This window comes from Paramisgurnus dabryanus, chromosome 11 (assembly GCF_030506205.2).
Source record: "Paramisgurnus dabryanus chromosome 11, PD_genome_1.1, whole genome shotgun sequence".
NCBI lineage: Eukaryota > Metazoa > Chordata > Actinopteri > Cypriniformes > Cobitidae > Paramisgurnus > Paramisgurnus dabryanus.
Window position 1 is genome coordinate 32,312,732 of NC_133347.1, and position 16,076 is coordinate 32,328,807.

The window sequence follows — 16,076 nt, forward strand, 5'->3', positions numbered from 1 at the left end:
ATGATTAGCAATGTGGATTTTTTTAAGAGATCATTCAAAGGATGGCACACACATCTATCGCTGTGTATGTTTGTTAAACATTTAAGCTAAACAATAGCGCGGTTGGTGACTTTTCGCCTATAAAACAGAAACTTGCTGATTTGTACTAGATAAAACCAACACACCAGTACATATGCATAGAGTATATTACCTGATATGAAGTGTGCACTGCAAACACAAGCATTATTTATTAGCGTCTCCGTCTAGTCTGTACGCCGTATTGCATTCAACCACAATTGTCTTCTTGATTTCTGTGAAGGAGTGTCTGCTGGGATCCGGTAAAACTTTAGTTTTGAACCAAATGTGCTGTTCCTTCTATTCTGGCAGCCAAAAACACTACAAGATGACATTTTAAAGTCAAAAACTCAAACTTTTAGCGCGCCGGCTATGAGTTCCTATTTATTTTTTGCCTCCAGCTAGAGCAGTGACGTCACAGTGACGTTGGCAATTAAGGAGTCTATACATGAATATCAGCTGATGTCACTCGTTTGTCTTCCGCCATTTTGAGTACCTGAAGTGGTCGCAAAAGAACTAGAAGCTATGCCTTCAATATGCTGTGAGCATCAAAATCGCTATTTTAACAACACTAAGGCGGCTCAACACAACATGATACTTTGCTCGAAGTATCACCTGTGTCTCTACACGTGAACTCGAGCATTGAGAACATTGTTTGTGAACACAGAGTTAAGTGTAAGGTGGTGCCAAACCCTGACAAAAGGTATTTCAAAAGCCAGCAGCAAATGGCTGAATCCACAGGGAACTGCTTCCTAATTCCTGTTGAATTATCATCTGAAACCTCTCTCAAAGAGTTCACATCTACCCCCCAAGAACACTACCCCAAGTTGTGAGACTGAAACCTCTCTCAAAGAAGAGTCACACACCCTACCACACGTTCTCATCCCCCTCTCCTCATGTTCTCAAAGCAAACTGTATATGGAATGCTACATTCTGCAAACACATGTATCTGAAACTGGTCTTGTTTGGTGTTATATGAAGTGTTTTAATGCAAGTGGTACATTTGGGTTTATTAATATGACAACAGGATTCAATGTTAATCTGTGACAATAAACAAGTAAACTTAACCTGATGTTGGGAGACACCTCCTACCTTAGACATGTTGACCAATCACCCACTGTATGTATATTAGGTTACACCCCTGGGCTTACAAGAACCAATCAGTATATCATATCACAATGCTTTGTTCTCTGGATATTTAAGGAAAATGTAAAAAGATTTAGGCGGGACTTTCAATATCGAGAAATGTACCCCCATGATGTTGTCCTGGCACAGCATCATGTATTGTCATTTTACTTTGAGGAATCTGTAACCAGATCTCCATCTCCTTACCAGGTATGCAACGGTTTTTGTTTATTTCGTATTTGAATTGGAATGTAAATTGGCTTCTGAATTATGTTTTACCTACCTGGTTAATAAATTGTTACATTTTATTCATTCTAATCTTCTCTGTATCATTAACTATTCTAATTTACTATAAGTATTACGAGATCCTTTATCACCATAAATCTACGACCGGGGTATAAATTCATGCTAATTGTCTATACCGATGAACTAAGATGTACAGCCATTACTTTACTATATGTGGGCTATCAGATGATAAGTCAGGACCTCTGATCAGTATCTCTACTATAATTATAGTTTCTGAGTTCTGTTTTAAGTTGTATATAGTTGGCTGGGGTTGCGTAAGTATTTTATAATAATAATGAAGGGCACGCCAGCATGGGGCAGTTGCTTCAACCATTTCCTCTGGTTACACGGATAGACTAATTATTTAACCCTAACTAAGTTGTGGATAATTGTGATGATTATTCGAGGGCTATATAAGTCAGGACCTCTGGTGTGGTTGAGTTTATGTTTCAGAATCCGCACAACGGCCGGTGTGGGCTGATATGATATTGGTAATCGAATGAATGAGTTCAATGTTAACATGAGTAAATAGAATGATCAAATGTTTATCCAAATTCTATATTTATATAAATTTGATTCATATTACAATACGTTTTATATCTTTGGAGTCAGATATTAAGTTGCGTAATGTTAAAACCGGAAGCACCGGAAAAGACCGAATGCGCTATAAACCGGCCATGCCGTTTGGATTCCGTCGTTGGGCCAAACGGATGGATGGGGTCATATTTGGACTCCTTACATAAGTAAAAAGAAGGTTTTGAACAACTGACTTTGGATGATTTGGCGTCCGCTCGCCGCCTTCTTCCCAGTCAAGATGTAGCGATCTCCAATTGCGACGTAAGGAGGGAGGAGAGTAAAGATTGATATCTCCTAAAGCATAGTTCCATAAAAATGCACGGATAATTCGTTGTTTTGTCGCAAGTGAAAAACAATATTGACCTTCTAGTTGAAAAAGCAGCCTCATATGAGATTCATTCATTCACATTCGGAAATAGATTATTTACGTCTGGCACAGATGACGAGCGGACATCATTACAGCCAAAGTCAGTTGTACAAAACCTTTATTTTTAGTAAACTCTGTGTTCACAAACAATGTTCTCAATCCTCGCGTTCATGTGTAGAGATCCAGGTGATACTTCGAGCAAAGTTTCATGTTTAAAAAAAGATAAGAAATACGTAAATGGTAGCAAGGTAGCCAATGCTTGTCAATAGCCTACTGGTACTCGGTAGGTCCTCAAGATGACGGCATGACGTAAAAGGTCACATGACTGAAATCCATCTATACATTCATCAAATACTTTCGTGTCTAATCCACTGATTCCAGGCCTTAGATCATTTAGAAATACAGAATTTTAGGCTGAATCCACTACGAGTCTCATAAAAAAAATGCTTATTCACAAGAAAACATATCAGACATGTCAGAGGGTTTTGCATCTTTAATAATAAATCATAAATGAGTTTATAAATGAGCCTGAATTTTTTAACAGTATTGTCTGTATGTATGCATTTTTTAAATTCACATTAACACTGATTTACATGCTATACACTTATGTAAGATGAACAAAATATTTAATTTACATGGTTCCAAACAGGAAAACTAGAAAAAAGCAAAACCTAATTTATTTTTTCACAGATAAAACATCGGTTTTAAAAATCCTTTAAATATTATCTGCCTGACACAGATTTTATGACTGTAAATAAAGTTATGTTAGGCTGCCTGTTTGATTTTCATCTTTTCTTGTAAAGTGACCAATTCATTACAGAAAAATCTCTGTAACTTCTCAGATTTATTACAGTAATTTAACTGTGATAATGTAAGCAGTGAAGTTAAACATTTAGTTTAGTTATAGCAAGAGAGATGTTTAGCCAACAAATCCCTGACTGAAACAAGCATTTACAGAGTGAAATTTACAGATTTTCCAGCCAAATATCAAATTTACACCATGCTTTACTCAAGTAAGCAATCTAAGATACATACCCATCATCTTTAAGACAAATACAATTGGAGTTATTTTAGTAAATGTATTTGCATTTCCAACCCCATAATAGGAGAAAACAGGGATCAGCGAACAACTTCTGACTTTGAAGCCCAAAATAGTGCATACTGAGCGTTGAGTCATTACTGGAAGCTAGTTCTTATAGTTTATAAAGTTTAAAATATGGATATATGTATCTCAGATTGCTTGAGAGAGAGTAACTCATGGTATAATTTTGATATTTGGCTGGCGTATCGCTTTAATATACCAATCTGTTGATTATATAAACAACAAACAACATACACTTTCTATAAATATTACTTTTTTATTTTATTCAAGCATTTACAATTACAATTAGTACAAATATACATTTAACAGTTAATAAAATCAAGTTAAATTAAATGCAGACTTAGAGTAAATCAGTATTTTTTACATATTAAGTACAAAATATACAGCATGTCATTTTCTATTAAATGCAAATATTCATAAGCTGGTCACTGTGAGATTTCTGAAAAGTCTCGATCAAACAGGTCTAGCTGTAGTTTCTCAGATAAACAAGCCTGTGAGGCTGAAACTTCTCTCGACACAGCGGACATTCAGTCTAACAGAGAAACAATAGAGTCCATTAGAGTCATGTTAAACTACACAGATGAATTATAGCACCATACATTGATATGACTGTCTTACCTTAGTATTACACCATTCAGTAATACACTCCCAGCAGAAGAGATGACCACAGGGAGTGCTGGTGGAGTGCCTGCGCTCCTCTAAACACAAAATACAGCGAGAAAGGCGAGACACAGACTCACCCACCTGATGCCTGAAGACAGACAGACAGATGATCAGCAAAATATTTCACTAAAAGAGCATCTGTTAAATAACAATAGGCACACTGTTTGAATCATATGCGTTGTGATGAAACACGGGAGACACGAGAACCTGGAGCCAACGTGTGGCCATTTTACATGTAGATGTGTTACATTCAATGAAATTTCAACCACTAAACATGCTAATTAAAATATTACAATTCACTTTTATATTTTTTTGGACAAACTGTTTGTCGCCTGTGTGTTTACACATCCACCCTGTGATGCTTAAAAATCTGTCCACTCTTTTTGTTTTAATCCCAGTAAATCCTCAACAGTCTCATGAGACACAACCCGTTGACGTTCTCATGGATTAAAGTGAAAAAAATTCTTCTGACTGAAATATTTTTCAGGCCAAGTCATATTCCTTTACCTAACACTTTATGTAGGCGAGACCAATAGCATTTTAAGGGGAGATTTTTTTGCCATAAATTCCACATTGAAGTCTCATGTGACATATAGGTAGCTGTTGTTTGCAGGGCATTTCAGATTAAGGCGAAACAGCTAAATAACTCACTATATAAAAAGAAAACATGAATATCACCACCTTTAATGATTGTTTTATTAATTATTTATTAATTGTAAATGTATTTATTTTAGCATTTACTAATAATTTTTTTAAATCAAAGTTGAAACTGTTAACATTAGTGAATGCACCATGAACTGTAATAGAATTAGATTAATGCTAATATACTCTATTTTTCATTGTTTGTTCATGTTATATAATGCATTTACTAATGTGAATAAATACAACTTTTTCATACCATATTATTCAGTACACATAAACGAATAATCCAGGGTCTGTGTTCTGTTCACACAACAGTTTACAGTCACAGCTCTAATACAGTAATGTTATGTATGAATATAAACCCTGAATGAGCAACTCAAATAAAACTTGTGTACAATTCGTACAGGATGTCTGTAACCATAGTGACAGTTGTAAATTGAATGACTGTACCTTAATCAACAAAATATTATACCATGGTCTGTTTAAATACTCGATTCTGATTGGCTGGAAGGTGTGCATTAAAACCGTTTAATGCACAGGTAGTTCCAGTCAGTTTGATTACAGTTCGAAATTAATCTGCTACTATAAACATTCAGTGTTTCCCATACGTTGATTTATTCGTGGCGCACCGCCACAGAATCAGCGCTGGCCGCCACAAATAGATTTTTCATGATCCCCATTTACATTCATATTTTACTGTTTAAAAACGTCTTAATTCATTGTTGCAAGCACCCAGCGCGCCCTCCCTTTCTATGTTGCATGCAGCGCGCGCCCCTCTCTCTCTCTCTCTCTCTCTCTCTCTCTCTCTCTCTCTCTCACACATGAGCGTGAAAAGGTGGCGGTGTTTCAATGTCCGTTCCTCCGTAAACTTTCTTTTTCGCGTAAACGTCAACAGTCACAGATTTTACTGACAGAGAAGACGGCGATGACTTGACGAAAGGTTAGCATTAGTGTTTCCCCCACACACACACACCCGTTCTCTCCCTCTCTATAATGCGATATGCCTGCGCACGTGTTTTGTAGTAACTTTGTGTAACAGTTACTGTGTATTCTCTCATATTTCTGAATTTGCACCCAATTGTCTGCGCTATACGCGACAATAAAACTCGCATTTAAATAAAAAGAGGCTCATAAAGACATTGATGAGAAGAGCAACAGCAGTAAGACTTCAATGTAAATGTATGGTGATTTATGCAGCTGTAAACATACACGTACGTTTCGTAATTTCCTGTTATTTTGCGTGTTTCTTTCAAATATAAAAGCACTTAAGCATTTACTTGTATTCTAGGAGAAAAAACAAGTCAGTGGCAAATAGGGCTGTTCCGAATACCATTTTTTGAGCTTCGAAGCTCTAGTAGAAATAAAATCGAATATTCGAAGCTTCGGAAGGAGGGGCTGAACATATTTTTCTCTTTAATAAAGGCAGGAATCTCTGTGTGTGTGTGTGTGTGTGTGTGTGTCTGTTTATCTACAGTTTTATTATGTGGCGGATGTGTTGCTGCGGACTCAAGGGAGTGTAGTGCCTTTTTTTCATGCAATACGGACATGTGACACGTTTAGAATAAACTTTAAGAAATAAACTTTAAAAATACTACAGAACAGCGCAAGCTGGAAGCGGCGTGCCTGTCACGCGTCCTGCGAGAACAGCATTAGTGAAACAAAACACAAGAGCAATACTTTTAATAAGGTAGCCTAACATTTTTCTAACAAATAAACATTCCCGTATCAGAAATTAGCAGCACAGTAATTACTGACAACGAAGGGTAGGCTATTTAAATAAAACAACGAAAATAAATGAACGAAGTTCAACAAACTGTAATAAAACGGTAGCATACTTTCAAAATCAAGTTTATTTATAACACTTACACCATCAATATGTTTTTTTCATCAGCAGAACAATAAAGAAGATATTTTGCAGAAACCCCAGTGCTCCGTCATGCAAGTCAACCGATCCGCACCCTTTAAGAGCTAAAGCATATATATCCAATACAAAAGTAATCCCCCATAACTCTGTGTGACATATTGACGTCTTGTGAAGCAAATCAATCAGTTTTTGCAAGAAACTGAACGTTTTTTACAACACTATTAGCGTGAATGCCAAAGCAGGAAGCGCGCTTTCAGTTCGAGGCGATCTCTTCTTCTACTGGTGGAGTTTGATGGCTGTTGGCTATGGATGTTGGTCTCTCTGCGCCACCTACAGAGCGGGAGCGTGAAGCGCACTTCCTGCTTGGCAAAAGCTCTGCATTAACGCTGAAAAATATTTATATATATATATTCGAATCTCAAAACTGAAAATCGAATGTCAACCCACGGAACGAATATTCGAATATTCGAATTTTCTGGTCCAGCCCTAGTGGCAAATAACACGACACAAACTTTAAAAAGTCAAATTCAATTCTCAGAGGCACAGAACTGTTCCTGAAACTGACGTTCTCCCCAAACTGAAATTAAACAGTGTTTCGAGTTTTTCTCATCTGTGTCATGTTGATATCAAGAAGCAACGTGCACATGACGACGAGAGAGGTGACCTGCTGCGCAATCGAGTTACCCCTCCCACTTCTGAATCTACAACCGTAAAAATAATCCCATCCGAATAGGGCTATAGTCTGCTCATTTTATGTCTGACAACAGAACTGATAATATGTAAATAATAGCAATCAGTTGTTTTAAAATGCAATATAACGTGACAGATCAAAGAGTAGAAGTCAAACATATTTCAGGTGCCAACACTCGATCAAACCGGATCAAACGCAAACACGTGATGACGTCACATATATGCTAATTAGAGTGTGACGTCATCACCGCCACAAGTCTATCAAAATCCTGTGGGAAACACTGACATTGGTAACCATAGTAACACAGTTACACTTGCAGAGATAGTAAGCGAGTGAGCGAGACATAAGTGCGTCTCTCTTTAAAGTGTGCAGGTTTTATTTCAGCACTACTTTATTTAAAGCGGATGGAGTGCGAGCCTTAACTTAACCTCGGAAAATGACCGTCAATTTTACCCGTCTGTTAAAAAATTACACTGTAAACATTAATTACAGCTTTAACTTGGCAAATAACCAAGGTATAAGCGGAATAATCCACGGCTAGCCATGCATTAAAGGGTTTTAATGCACTTCGCAGAGACAACCACCCTCCGCTACGCGTCGGGTGGTTCTTCGCCTCTATGTCGTGCATTAAAACCCTTTAATGCATGGCTAGCCGTGGATTTCCCTTACTTATGTTACAATAGAGGCAGCGCTGATGTGCTATTTTATGCGCAATGGTTCTGCTATTTTCTTTCTCCTAAGACCTAAATGGTCGTGTTTATATGAGGATACTTGGATTTTTGATGCATATTTGTATTTAAGGCCAATAAAGTGGCAAAAATACTCACAAGCTCAATGAGAAGCGAATGCGCAGCTTGCGTGCCCCTCTGACACAGAAACAGCGGACGCATTTGGCACTGTTGTTGGTGTTTGAATGGCTTAAAATCACTTGTATTTAAACTGCGGTGCTTAAATATATGTACAAATTAACATTTTTGTGACCACACGCAAATGCAACTGCAAGAACAGAACAGGTGGATGACATCAAAGTACCGCGAGAGCATTTCGGAAGCAGTCTCCTCTTATGATTCCTCGTCAATCGTTCTCACAGGATTTGGATGTCATCTGCCTCCTGGTTCTTGTGGCGCCACATGAAGTTTACCCACGAGTTTAACAAACCCGTTGTATTAGCCACTGGCTAGATCAGCATGGCAGTCAAAAACGGGACGCGGGTGATCACGTACGTGAGAAATCATTTACCGCCAAAATACAGGACCACTAGTCATACTGTGCAAAGACACGCAAGTTACCTGGCTATTTGGATTTCTTAGCCCACGAACTGAAAGGCTTGCCAATCTTCATAATTTCACTAAGCCAAGTCAATCTCCATTGGTTTTTACACCTTTATCGATCTCCAAAACATTGGAGCCTTCCTGCATTATCAGTTTGTCCATGCTAGCTGATATAAAGTTTTACCTCAGCTTAACGTGATACAGTCAGAAAACCCGGAGTGGATCCGGTGCGTAGTGATTACAGAACGCTTACAGTGGAGACAGGAATGTGATTTGGCTCCACTCCAGACTTTGATCACATCCCACTTAATACACGTCGTCTTTATGAAAAGTGAATTTAATAATTTTGCAATTGACGGAAATCCGTCTAGCGACAGAAAACTTTATTTCATGGGTTCTCTGAGCAAACCAGGGGCGTAGGCAGAAATTGTATTTTGGGCGGGCCGGGGCAAAAGTGAGTGGGCCTATAGTTTATCAGAATAAAATTACTTAAATAATAAATAAACCTTAGAGTGGAATAAAAGAATAGACAAACTGCAAAAACAGTGACATCTTTACTTTTCAATTTTTGGCGAAGTCAATAATAAAACACTGTCTAAACATGTTCAACCAACAGAGCTCAATAAAGGTTGGACAAACCAGGCTTATTCAGTTCACCTGAAATAAAGTAGGCTAAAAATAAATTGAAATGACGAAAACTCTCAGCAGAGCACGGTTTGAAATAAATAACAACACACTGCCTAAGTTATGTTAAATCAACCATATACAGTGCAATCAGCCTGTTGGAAATTAAGCTTTTGTGCCAAAACCATGGTTTTGCTCACAGTAATCAATTGACCAAAAAACCATGGTTACCACACTTTTACCACAATAAAACCATGGTAAATTTTCGTAAGGTAAGTTTAAACTATAAGGCTGGCATACATCTATACACAACACACAACTTAGTTAAATCACTTCACGAGCAAAAATAAGGAAATTAGTTAAACAACATGCCTACCTTTGTTGTTTTAATTCTACAAAACAAGACGCAAACGCCTGGGTTTGATGTTGAAAACAGAAATGATCTCATTATAGTCCAAAGAGTCACAGAGTTCTTTTTCAAAAAACAAAAGGTTGTGAGGCGGGTAGTAACTCATGGATGCAAATTGGGTTGTGAAGGTGGTTCATCAATTGCAGCTAGATCGGCGGGTAACCTGTGTCAGACTGACCGGGAGAGAGCACTGGAACTACCGCACGGGAGCAAGCGGCAGCCGGCGCCACCAGCGTCTGAAGAACTGGGCTGGTAAGACTCGGTAGATGGAGGCAGTGGCGTATCTTCTTCATCAAATCTTGCTTTTTTAAATAACACATTAAAGAAACTTTAGCCATTATTGTAGCAATGTTATTATTAGCTAAAAAGGCAGTTAGCAAAGTTAGCTGGCAGACTGCCAGAGCACGCCGGCCGCCGCCCCCCACAGAGTCTATCTATCAGAACTCCTAGCAACCAATTACGTTTCGGAAGCTTTCTACAAATTGCTTCAACAATTCCATTTTATTTAGAAAGCAAATTAAACCAGTCAACAATAAATCCGGTTTATGTTAAAGATGCAGTTTGTATTATTTTCGCCGTTAGATGGTGCCAGATCAAACAATAACAATGATGTTGTTTACTGACGCTCTGAAGCAGCGTGGAATTATGGGATTTGTAGTCTTTAACTCAACCACTGATGGCCATCAATCAGACGCGAACGAGAAATCACGTAAGGTAATCAAGTCTTATAAATGTTGCGTTTGATGACATCGTTTATTTCATCATGTAAGTTTATATGTGATGTTCAAAACGAAATTGTTAGTCATATTGATATTACAGTATTAGTCCAAATTCGATGGTAAACACAGCACAGAATTAAGTTTTCAACTTACAATCTACAATGATTTTTGACATAATGTATTGACAGTACAAATCTTATTGTGAAGTGTCTTAAAATGACCATTTCTATTGCTGTACAATACCTTTGATGTGCATATCGTCCGCGGGAAGACGCGGTGATTACAATCTACACACTAATGTTGTGATCAATATTATAGCATACGTTTTTTGAAGGGTTACGAATCAAAACAACTCACCCATCGCGTAAAACACAAGCAGGATCAGAATCTCGGTCTAGTTAAATGTTGTCGTGAAGCTCTCTCCATCCAGATAATGCAACAACAAATTGATCCTCCCTAGTTTTGTTCCAAACTCTTCTTGGGTCGTTTGGTTGGCCCGTACGCTTACAGGAGCTGACACAACCAGCGGCAGATGGTACAGAGATATCCATAAGTTCATAAGCAAGCGCGTAGCCCGACAGGCGCTATCGCATAGTTCCGCATTTGTCCACAACACTGGCTCGCTGCGTCCGAAAACTCAAGGCAGTGAGGACTTGTTGCCTCGCTGCCTCATGAGGAAATGACTTCGGACTCGGAGGCCTGAAGGCCGCTCAGAGAAAGGCTTTCCGACGCACTTCAAAGGCAGCGTGTTTGAAATATAAACAGAGAGCACCTTTGTGATAACTAATCACATATTTGAAAACTACAATACTAATTTCTCGCTAGAAATGCAATTAAAATGCTTAAAAAGTGAAAATATACGTTTATTTTCACTAAATTTGTGCTCCAGCTGCTTCCTTGGCCGCCATTTTATTTTTTCGAGCTCGACCACTGTTGTCATGTTGTTTACGTCAGATATTAACGTCTTTGAAAGGAGACTGCCCTGCCCCGTGTCAATGTTTTGAATGGAAATTTTTCTCATGATTTACAAGTAGTTGAAAACATTACTGATATTGATAGTAATCAGCTGGACAAAATATATAACACTGGCCTAGTGGTTTTTGGACATTTTACTGCAAATATCTTACAAATGGCACCTTTAATATATTTTATTAAATACATTTGAATATAAAAATAAACTAAAAATCTATTTTGGTTAAACTTGCCTGGGCGGGCCAGGGAGTTATGTGGGCGGGCCAGTGCCGCCCTGGCCCATTACTGGCTACGCCCCTGGAGCAAACTGACATCACTTTGACTGTGACCGTCCGAAAAATGGTCGTTTTCAGCATGATGTATAGGGTATTAGGAGCTGAAACTTCAAAGACACATTCTGGGGACCACTGAGACTAATATTAGATCTTGATAAATTGACATGTTAGGTGACCTTTAATTGTGTTATGTAATATATTAACCCATATTAGTTGAATAAGTTTTTCTGATGATGAATAACTAATTTTAACAAACATGCCTTACTAAAAACATGGTGTGCATTTTGAGGCAAAACAAAGGGCATTGATTAAGGCTGGGATGATTAATCGTGCAAATGCGCGTTTTCTGAATGAATGAATTTTAATGAATAACGGTGAAATGCCGCCACATCCAAAAGCCAGAGGGCGCTCTCATGCAGAAACTCCATTTGTGCCACAGAAGAAGTATCATTACAAACGCTATTCCAGGAAATGTCTATAAGCATATTTACATGGATGTTCTTCAAATTGTTTTAGGTATTTTAATGATAATAAAGAATGTTTTGAATGACTTTGTTTGACAAGTGTTGCTTTTTTAAATGCCAACTCAGACTTGTAATGATTTTAGATTTATATATGGACTTCCTACTGATCAAAGAATTAATTGTGTTATGTAATATATTAACCCATATTAGTTGAATAAGTTTTTCTGATGATGAATAGGCTTTAAACCTGTGGTTACTCAGAACTGACTTCATACTTTCACCATAGTTTTCCTTAAATCGAGCTAGTAAAAAGTTGCAGATGCCACATTTCTGCCATTCATTTCAATAAAAAAACACAAATGTGACTCGAATAAAGTCTGAGTATGTCTCTGTGTATGTGTTAATGAAGGTGTTAAGTGTGCAGCAGACATCTGTACCTGGGGAAGAGGTTTCTGTGTTGTTTCCACTCCTGTCGAGCTCTCTGTCTCTGTCGCAGGTTGTTTAACTGCAGTGTAAGAGTGATGGCCAGCTGAAGGAGAGACAGCGCACCCAACAGACGATAACTGTTACGAATCCTCGAGTCATCCTCAGCCAAAGATTTCACGCTTAACTACAGATACAAACACATTCACACAGTTAGACACAGTTAAAGCCGTTTATACACTTGAGAAAAAGCCATGATAACACCACATTGTCTGACAAGTCACCACAGTGTCTGCACATGTCAATCATTCAGTTCGATAATATATCCTAAATTAAAATGATATTATCCACTGATAAAATCATTTTACTGTCAGTACATCTATAGACTGTTTTGTAATTGATGCTTTATTAGAATTTATAAAGAGCAGAACTACAAACTTACATAACTAACACCTGCAGCTCTTTTACTGATATGGTAATATGTCCCAGTGATGTAGAAGAGAGCCACATGAAGCCGATATGAGAGAGTTATTCCCTGCTGCAGACCAAACACAAGCGGTAGCAAAGACTTCTTCTGATTGTCAGTCAGCATCATCACTGCTCTCTGAATCCAGAACCTCAGGTGTGACATCGGCTTCCAGCAAGTTCGGTTTATCTGCTCTCGCCTCTCGGTTTCCAGCTCATTCTCAATACAGATGAAGACCTTGTCCAGAAGATAAGGCACAAATGTGTGGAAGAAGATGAGGGCTGTTCTGCGTGTTCGGGAGGGAATTCTCCGCCTACTGGGATCCACCTGAATGATGTTGACATACTCCTCTCCAAGTGTCTGATATCCTTAATGAAACAAATAAAAACACGGCTGTGAAACACAGATGCTCTTATATATAAAACATCAGTGCACTATAATTATAACGATCACTAGTCTTACCAGATAATGTTGTTAGGAGATAGTAGGTCAGATCAGACAGCAGTTCGATTTCCTTTCTCCACTGAAGCCAACGTCTGGAACCTTACAAAACCAAACCTCTAAATAAAACCATTCAAACTTACAATGTCATCAATATCATGCTACCATACTGCTATTTCTGCATTGGGCAAAAATAAATAAATAAATAAATATATATATACCAGTGGTGTCCTACATGGTGCCTGTGGGAGTCTATGCCCACACAGAGTCTATGAGTTGCCCGCCAAAGCACATTATATTATTAATAGCTTCAATTTAATGTTTATTTATTACATATTTTTATGTTTTTACCGTGCAAAAGGCTTAGGCCAACATGCCACAATTAGATTTGATGTTTTTGCAATGTTATAGTGATCATATATAATTATTTCTCAGTCTCTTTATTACAATACAACCAGAAAATACAGGAAATGTGAATATAGTATTAAAAACTGTGTAAAAGTATAAGCTGAAGTGGCAGTGTACTTCACATCCAACCCTGGAGAGCCGGTGCCCTTCACAGTTTAGCTCCAACCTTAATCAAATACACCTACCTGTGATTTTCTAGTGATCATGAAGACATTGGTTTGCTTGCTCAGGTGTGTTTGATTAAGGTTGGAGCTAAACTGTGAAGGGCACCGGCTCTCCAGGGTTGGATGTGAAGAACACTGATTTAGAGTAAACTCTTCTTCCACTTGAACAATAGCAGACAGCTGAAGGATCTATTTAAATGAAATCCTAATTTCTAATTTTAATCATATGACTTCAAGACTCCTCAAAAAAGCTCAAGATGTGTTTGGTGTCAAGAGAGGTCACACTAAATACTGACTGATGCCTGAAGAAGACATTTAGTTCTGAAAAGTGTTTTGTTTTTAGGGCGCGCTCATGCAGAAACTCCATTTGTGCCACAGAAGAAGTATCATTACAAACGCTATTCCAGGAAATGTCTATAAGCATAATTACATGGATGTTCTTCAAATTGTTTTAGGTATTTTAATGATAATAAAGAATGTTTTGAATGACTTTGTTTGACAAGTGTTGCTTTTTTAAATGCCAACTCAGACTTGTAATGATTTTAGATTTATATTCCTACTGATCAAAGACCCGTAGTAATTTACACGCACAAGCTGTGCATGAAACACAGAATCGGAGTCTTGCGATTCAGAATCAATTTCAGAACAGTTATTTTTAATGGGAAACGCAATGCATCATCCCAGCCCTAGCACTGATTTATTTTAGGATATGTCCGGATTTTGCAGGTTGTTTTCAGTTTGGACAGCTCTTAAATTTATTTTAGACCAGGACTAGTCTAATCACGGTCTGGGAAACCGCCCCTATGTTTTTTGAAGATGTTTTAAAGGGGACGTTTCACAATTCTTTTGGTGTCTCCAATGTACATATGTCTATTTTAGCTCAAAATACAATATAGATAATTTATTATAGCATGTTAAAATTGCCACTTCGTAGCTGTTTTGGGTGTGTCCTTTTAAATGTAAATAAGTGGATAGTATAGATTAAGGGGCGGTATTATTAAGATCCCCTTTTGACATCACAAGGGGGCTCCCTAAATTACCTAATTTTCCACACGCTTGCAGAGAATGGTTTACTAAAACTAAATTCCTGGGTTGATCTTTTTCACATTTTCTAGGTTGATAGAGGCACTGGGGACCCAATTATAGCACTAAAACATGGAAAAAGTCAGATTTTCATGATATGTCCCCTGTAGTTATGCATGCAGAGATTTCGGAGTTGGCACGTCCATAACAGAGAAATGTTACACAGATAAAGCTGTTTTTCCTCATAAATGCAAAAGAAAATTACAACAAAATAAATATTATTGGTACGGAACAGTCGTCCATTCCTTCTGCATTTATTCAGTGTTATTGATGTTATTCACAGATTTCCTAGTATGTTTTGTGTGTCCTTTTTTGTCACATCCATAACACATTTCCCTCATCTAAAACAGAAAACACAGTGCATAGACTGATATTTTCTGATGTCACTCTGGACTCATTGGAGATTTATGAAAACAGTAACTAGTAAAGTTCGTGCACTGTCACTAACATTGAATAACATGACAGGTGGACATCAGATGGTTAAATATACATATAAAAGTGCAATTACGTAAGTGTTGAATGAGTTAAAGTGTAGGACTGACCAGCATAGGTGTGGAAGAGCTCGTTAGCGCGGTTACTGAGGTTACTATGGTAAAACTCATCCTTCTGACAGCTGCGGATCACCTGAGGCGCGTGCGCGGGGATTAAAGACATCACTTACTGTGATTGAGAACAATAAAGTAAATCTGCATTAACTGCATTAACCAACAAGCGTATTTCATTAAATATATGAGGAAATACAAATTACAAAACCGAACACGCTTCTAACATTTCCGGGTTTAGTCACATGATTCTCACACGGCCTCTCTATTGGCTGGTTCCTCTAGTTCGTTCTACTGATTTGAGATCAGCAGCGGCACAATCTAATATATATATATATATATATATATATATATATATATATATATATATATATATATATATAAAGAGTTGTGTACGAAATAGCACCTTATACGGTACCTCATTCACTATTCCCAATATTAGTCCA

General features: G+C 37.8%; 1 protein-coding gene across 1 annotated transcript; it reads right to left on the reverse strand.

Moving 5' to 3' along the window:
- Positions 1-2,917: 2,917 nt before the first annotated feature.
- On the reverse strand, positions 2,918-15,866 carry pex10 (peroxisomal biogenesis factor 10). The gene is made up of 6 exons (XM_065247803.2): positions 15,631-15,866; positions 13,455-13,535; positions 12,969-13,360; positions 12,541-12,713; positions 4,128-4,260; positions 2,918-4,041 (listed from the first exon to the last, which is right to left on the reverse strand). Exons 1-6 carry the CDS (start codon positions 15,740-15,742, stop codon positions 3,973-3,975), a joined length of 960 nt encoding a protein of 319 aa, XP_065103875.1. The 5' UTR covers positions 15,743-15,866; the 3' UTR covers positions 2,918-3,972.
- Positions 15,867-16,076: the final 210 nt, after the last annotated feature.

Bases quoted from the DNA above. Each gene is read 5' to 3' on its own strand.
- pex10 (XM_065247803.2), bottom strand. From the start codon at position 15,742: ATGTCTTTAATCCCCGCGCACGCGCCTCAGGTGATCCGCAGCTGTCAG. The intron at 4,261-12,540 runs GTACAGATGTCT...GTCTGTCTTCAG, and splicing joins CACAGAAACCTCTTCCCCAG to GCATCAGGTGGGTGAGTCTG. The intron at 4,042-4,127 runs GTAAGACAGTCA...TTTCTCTGTTAG, and splicing joins CTGAATGGTGTAATACTAAG to ACTGAATGTCCGCTGTGTCG.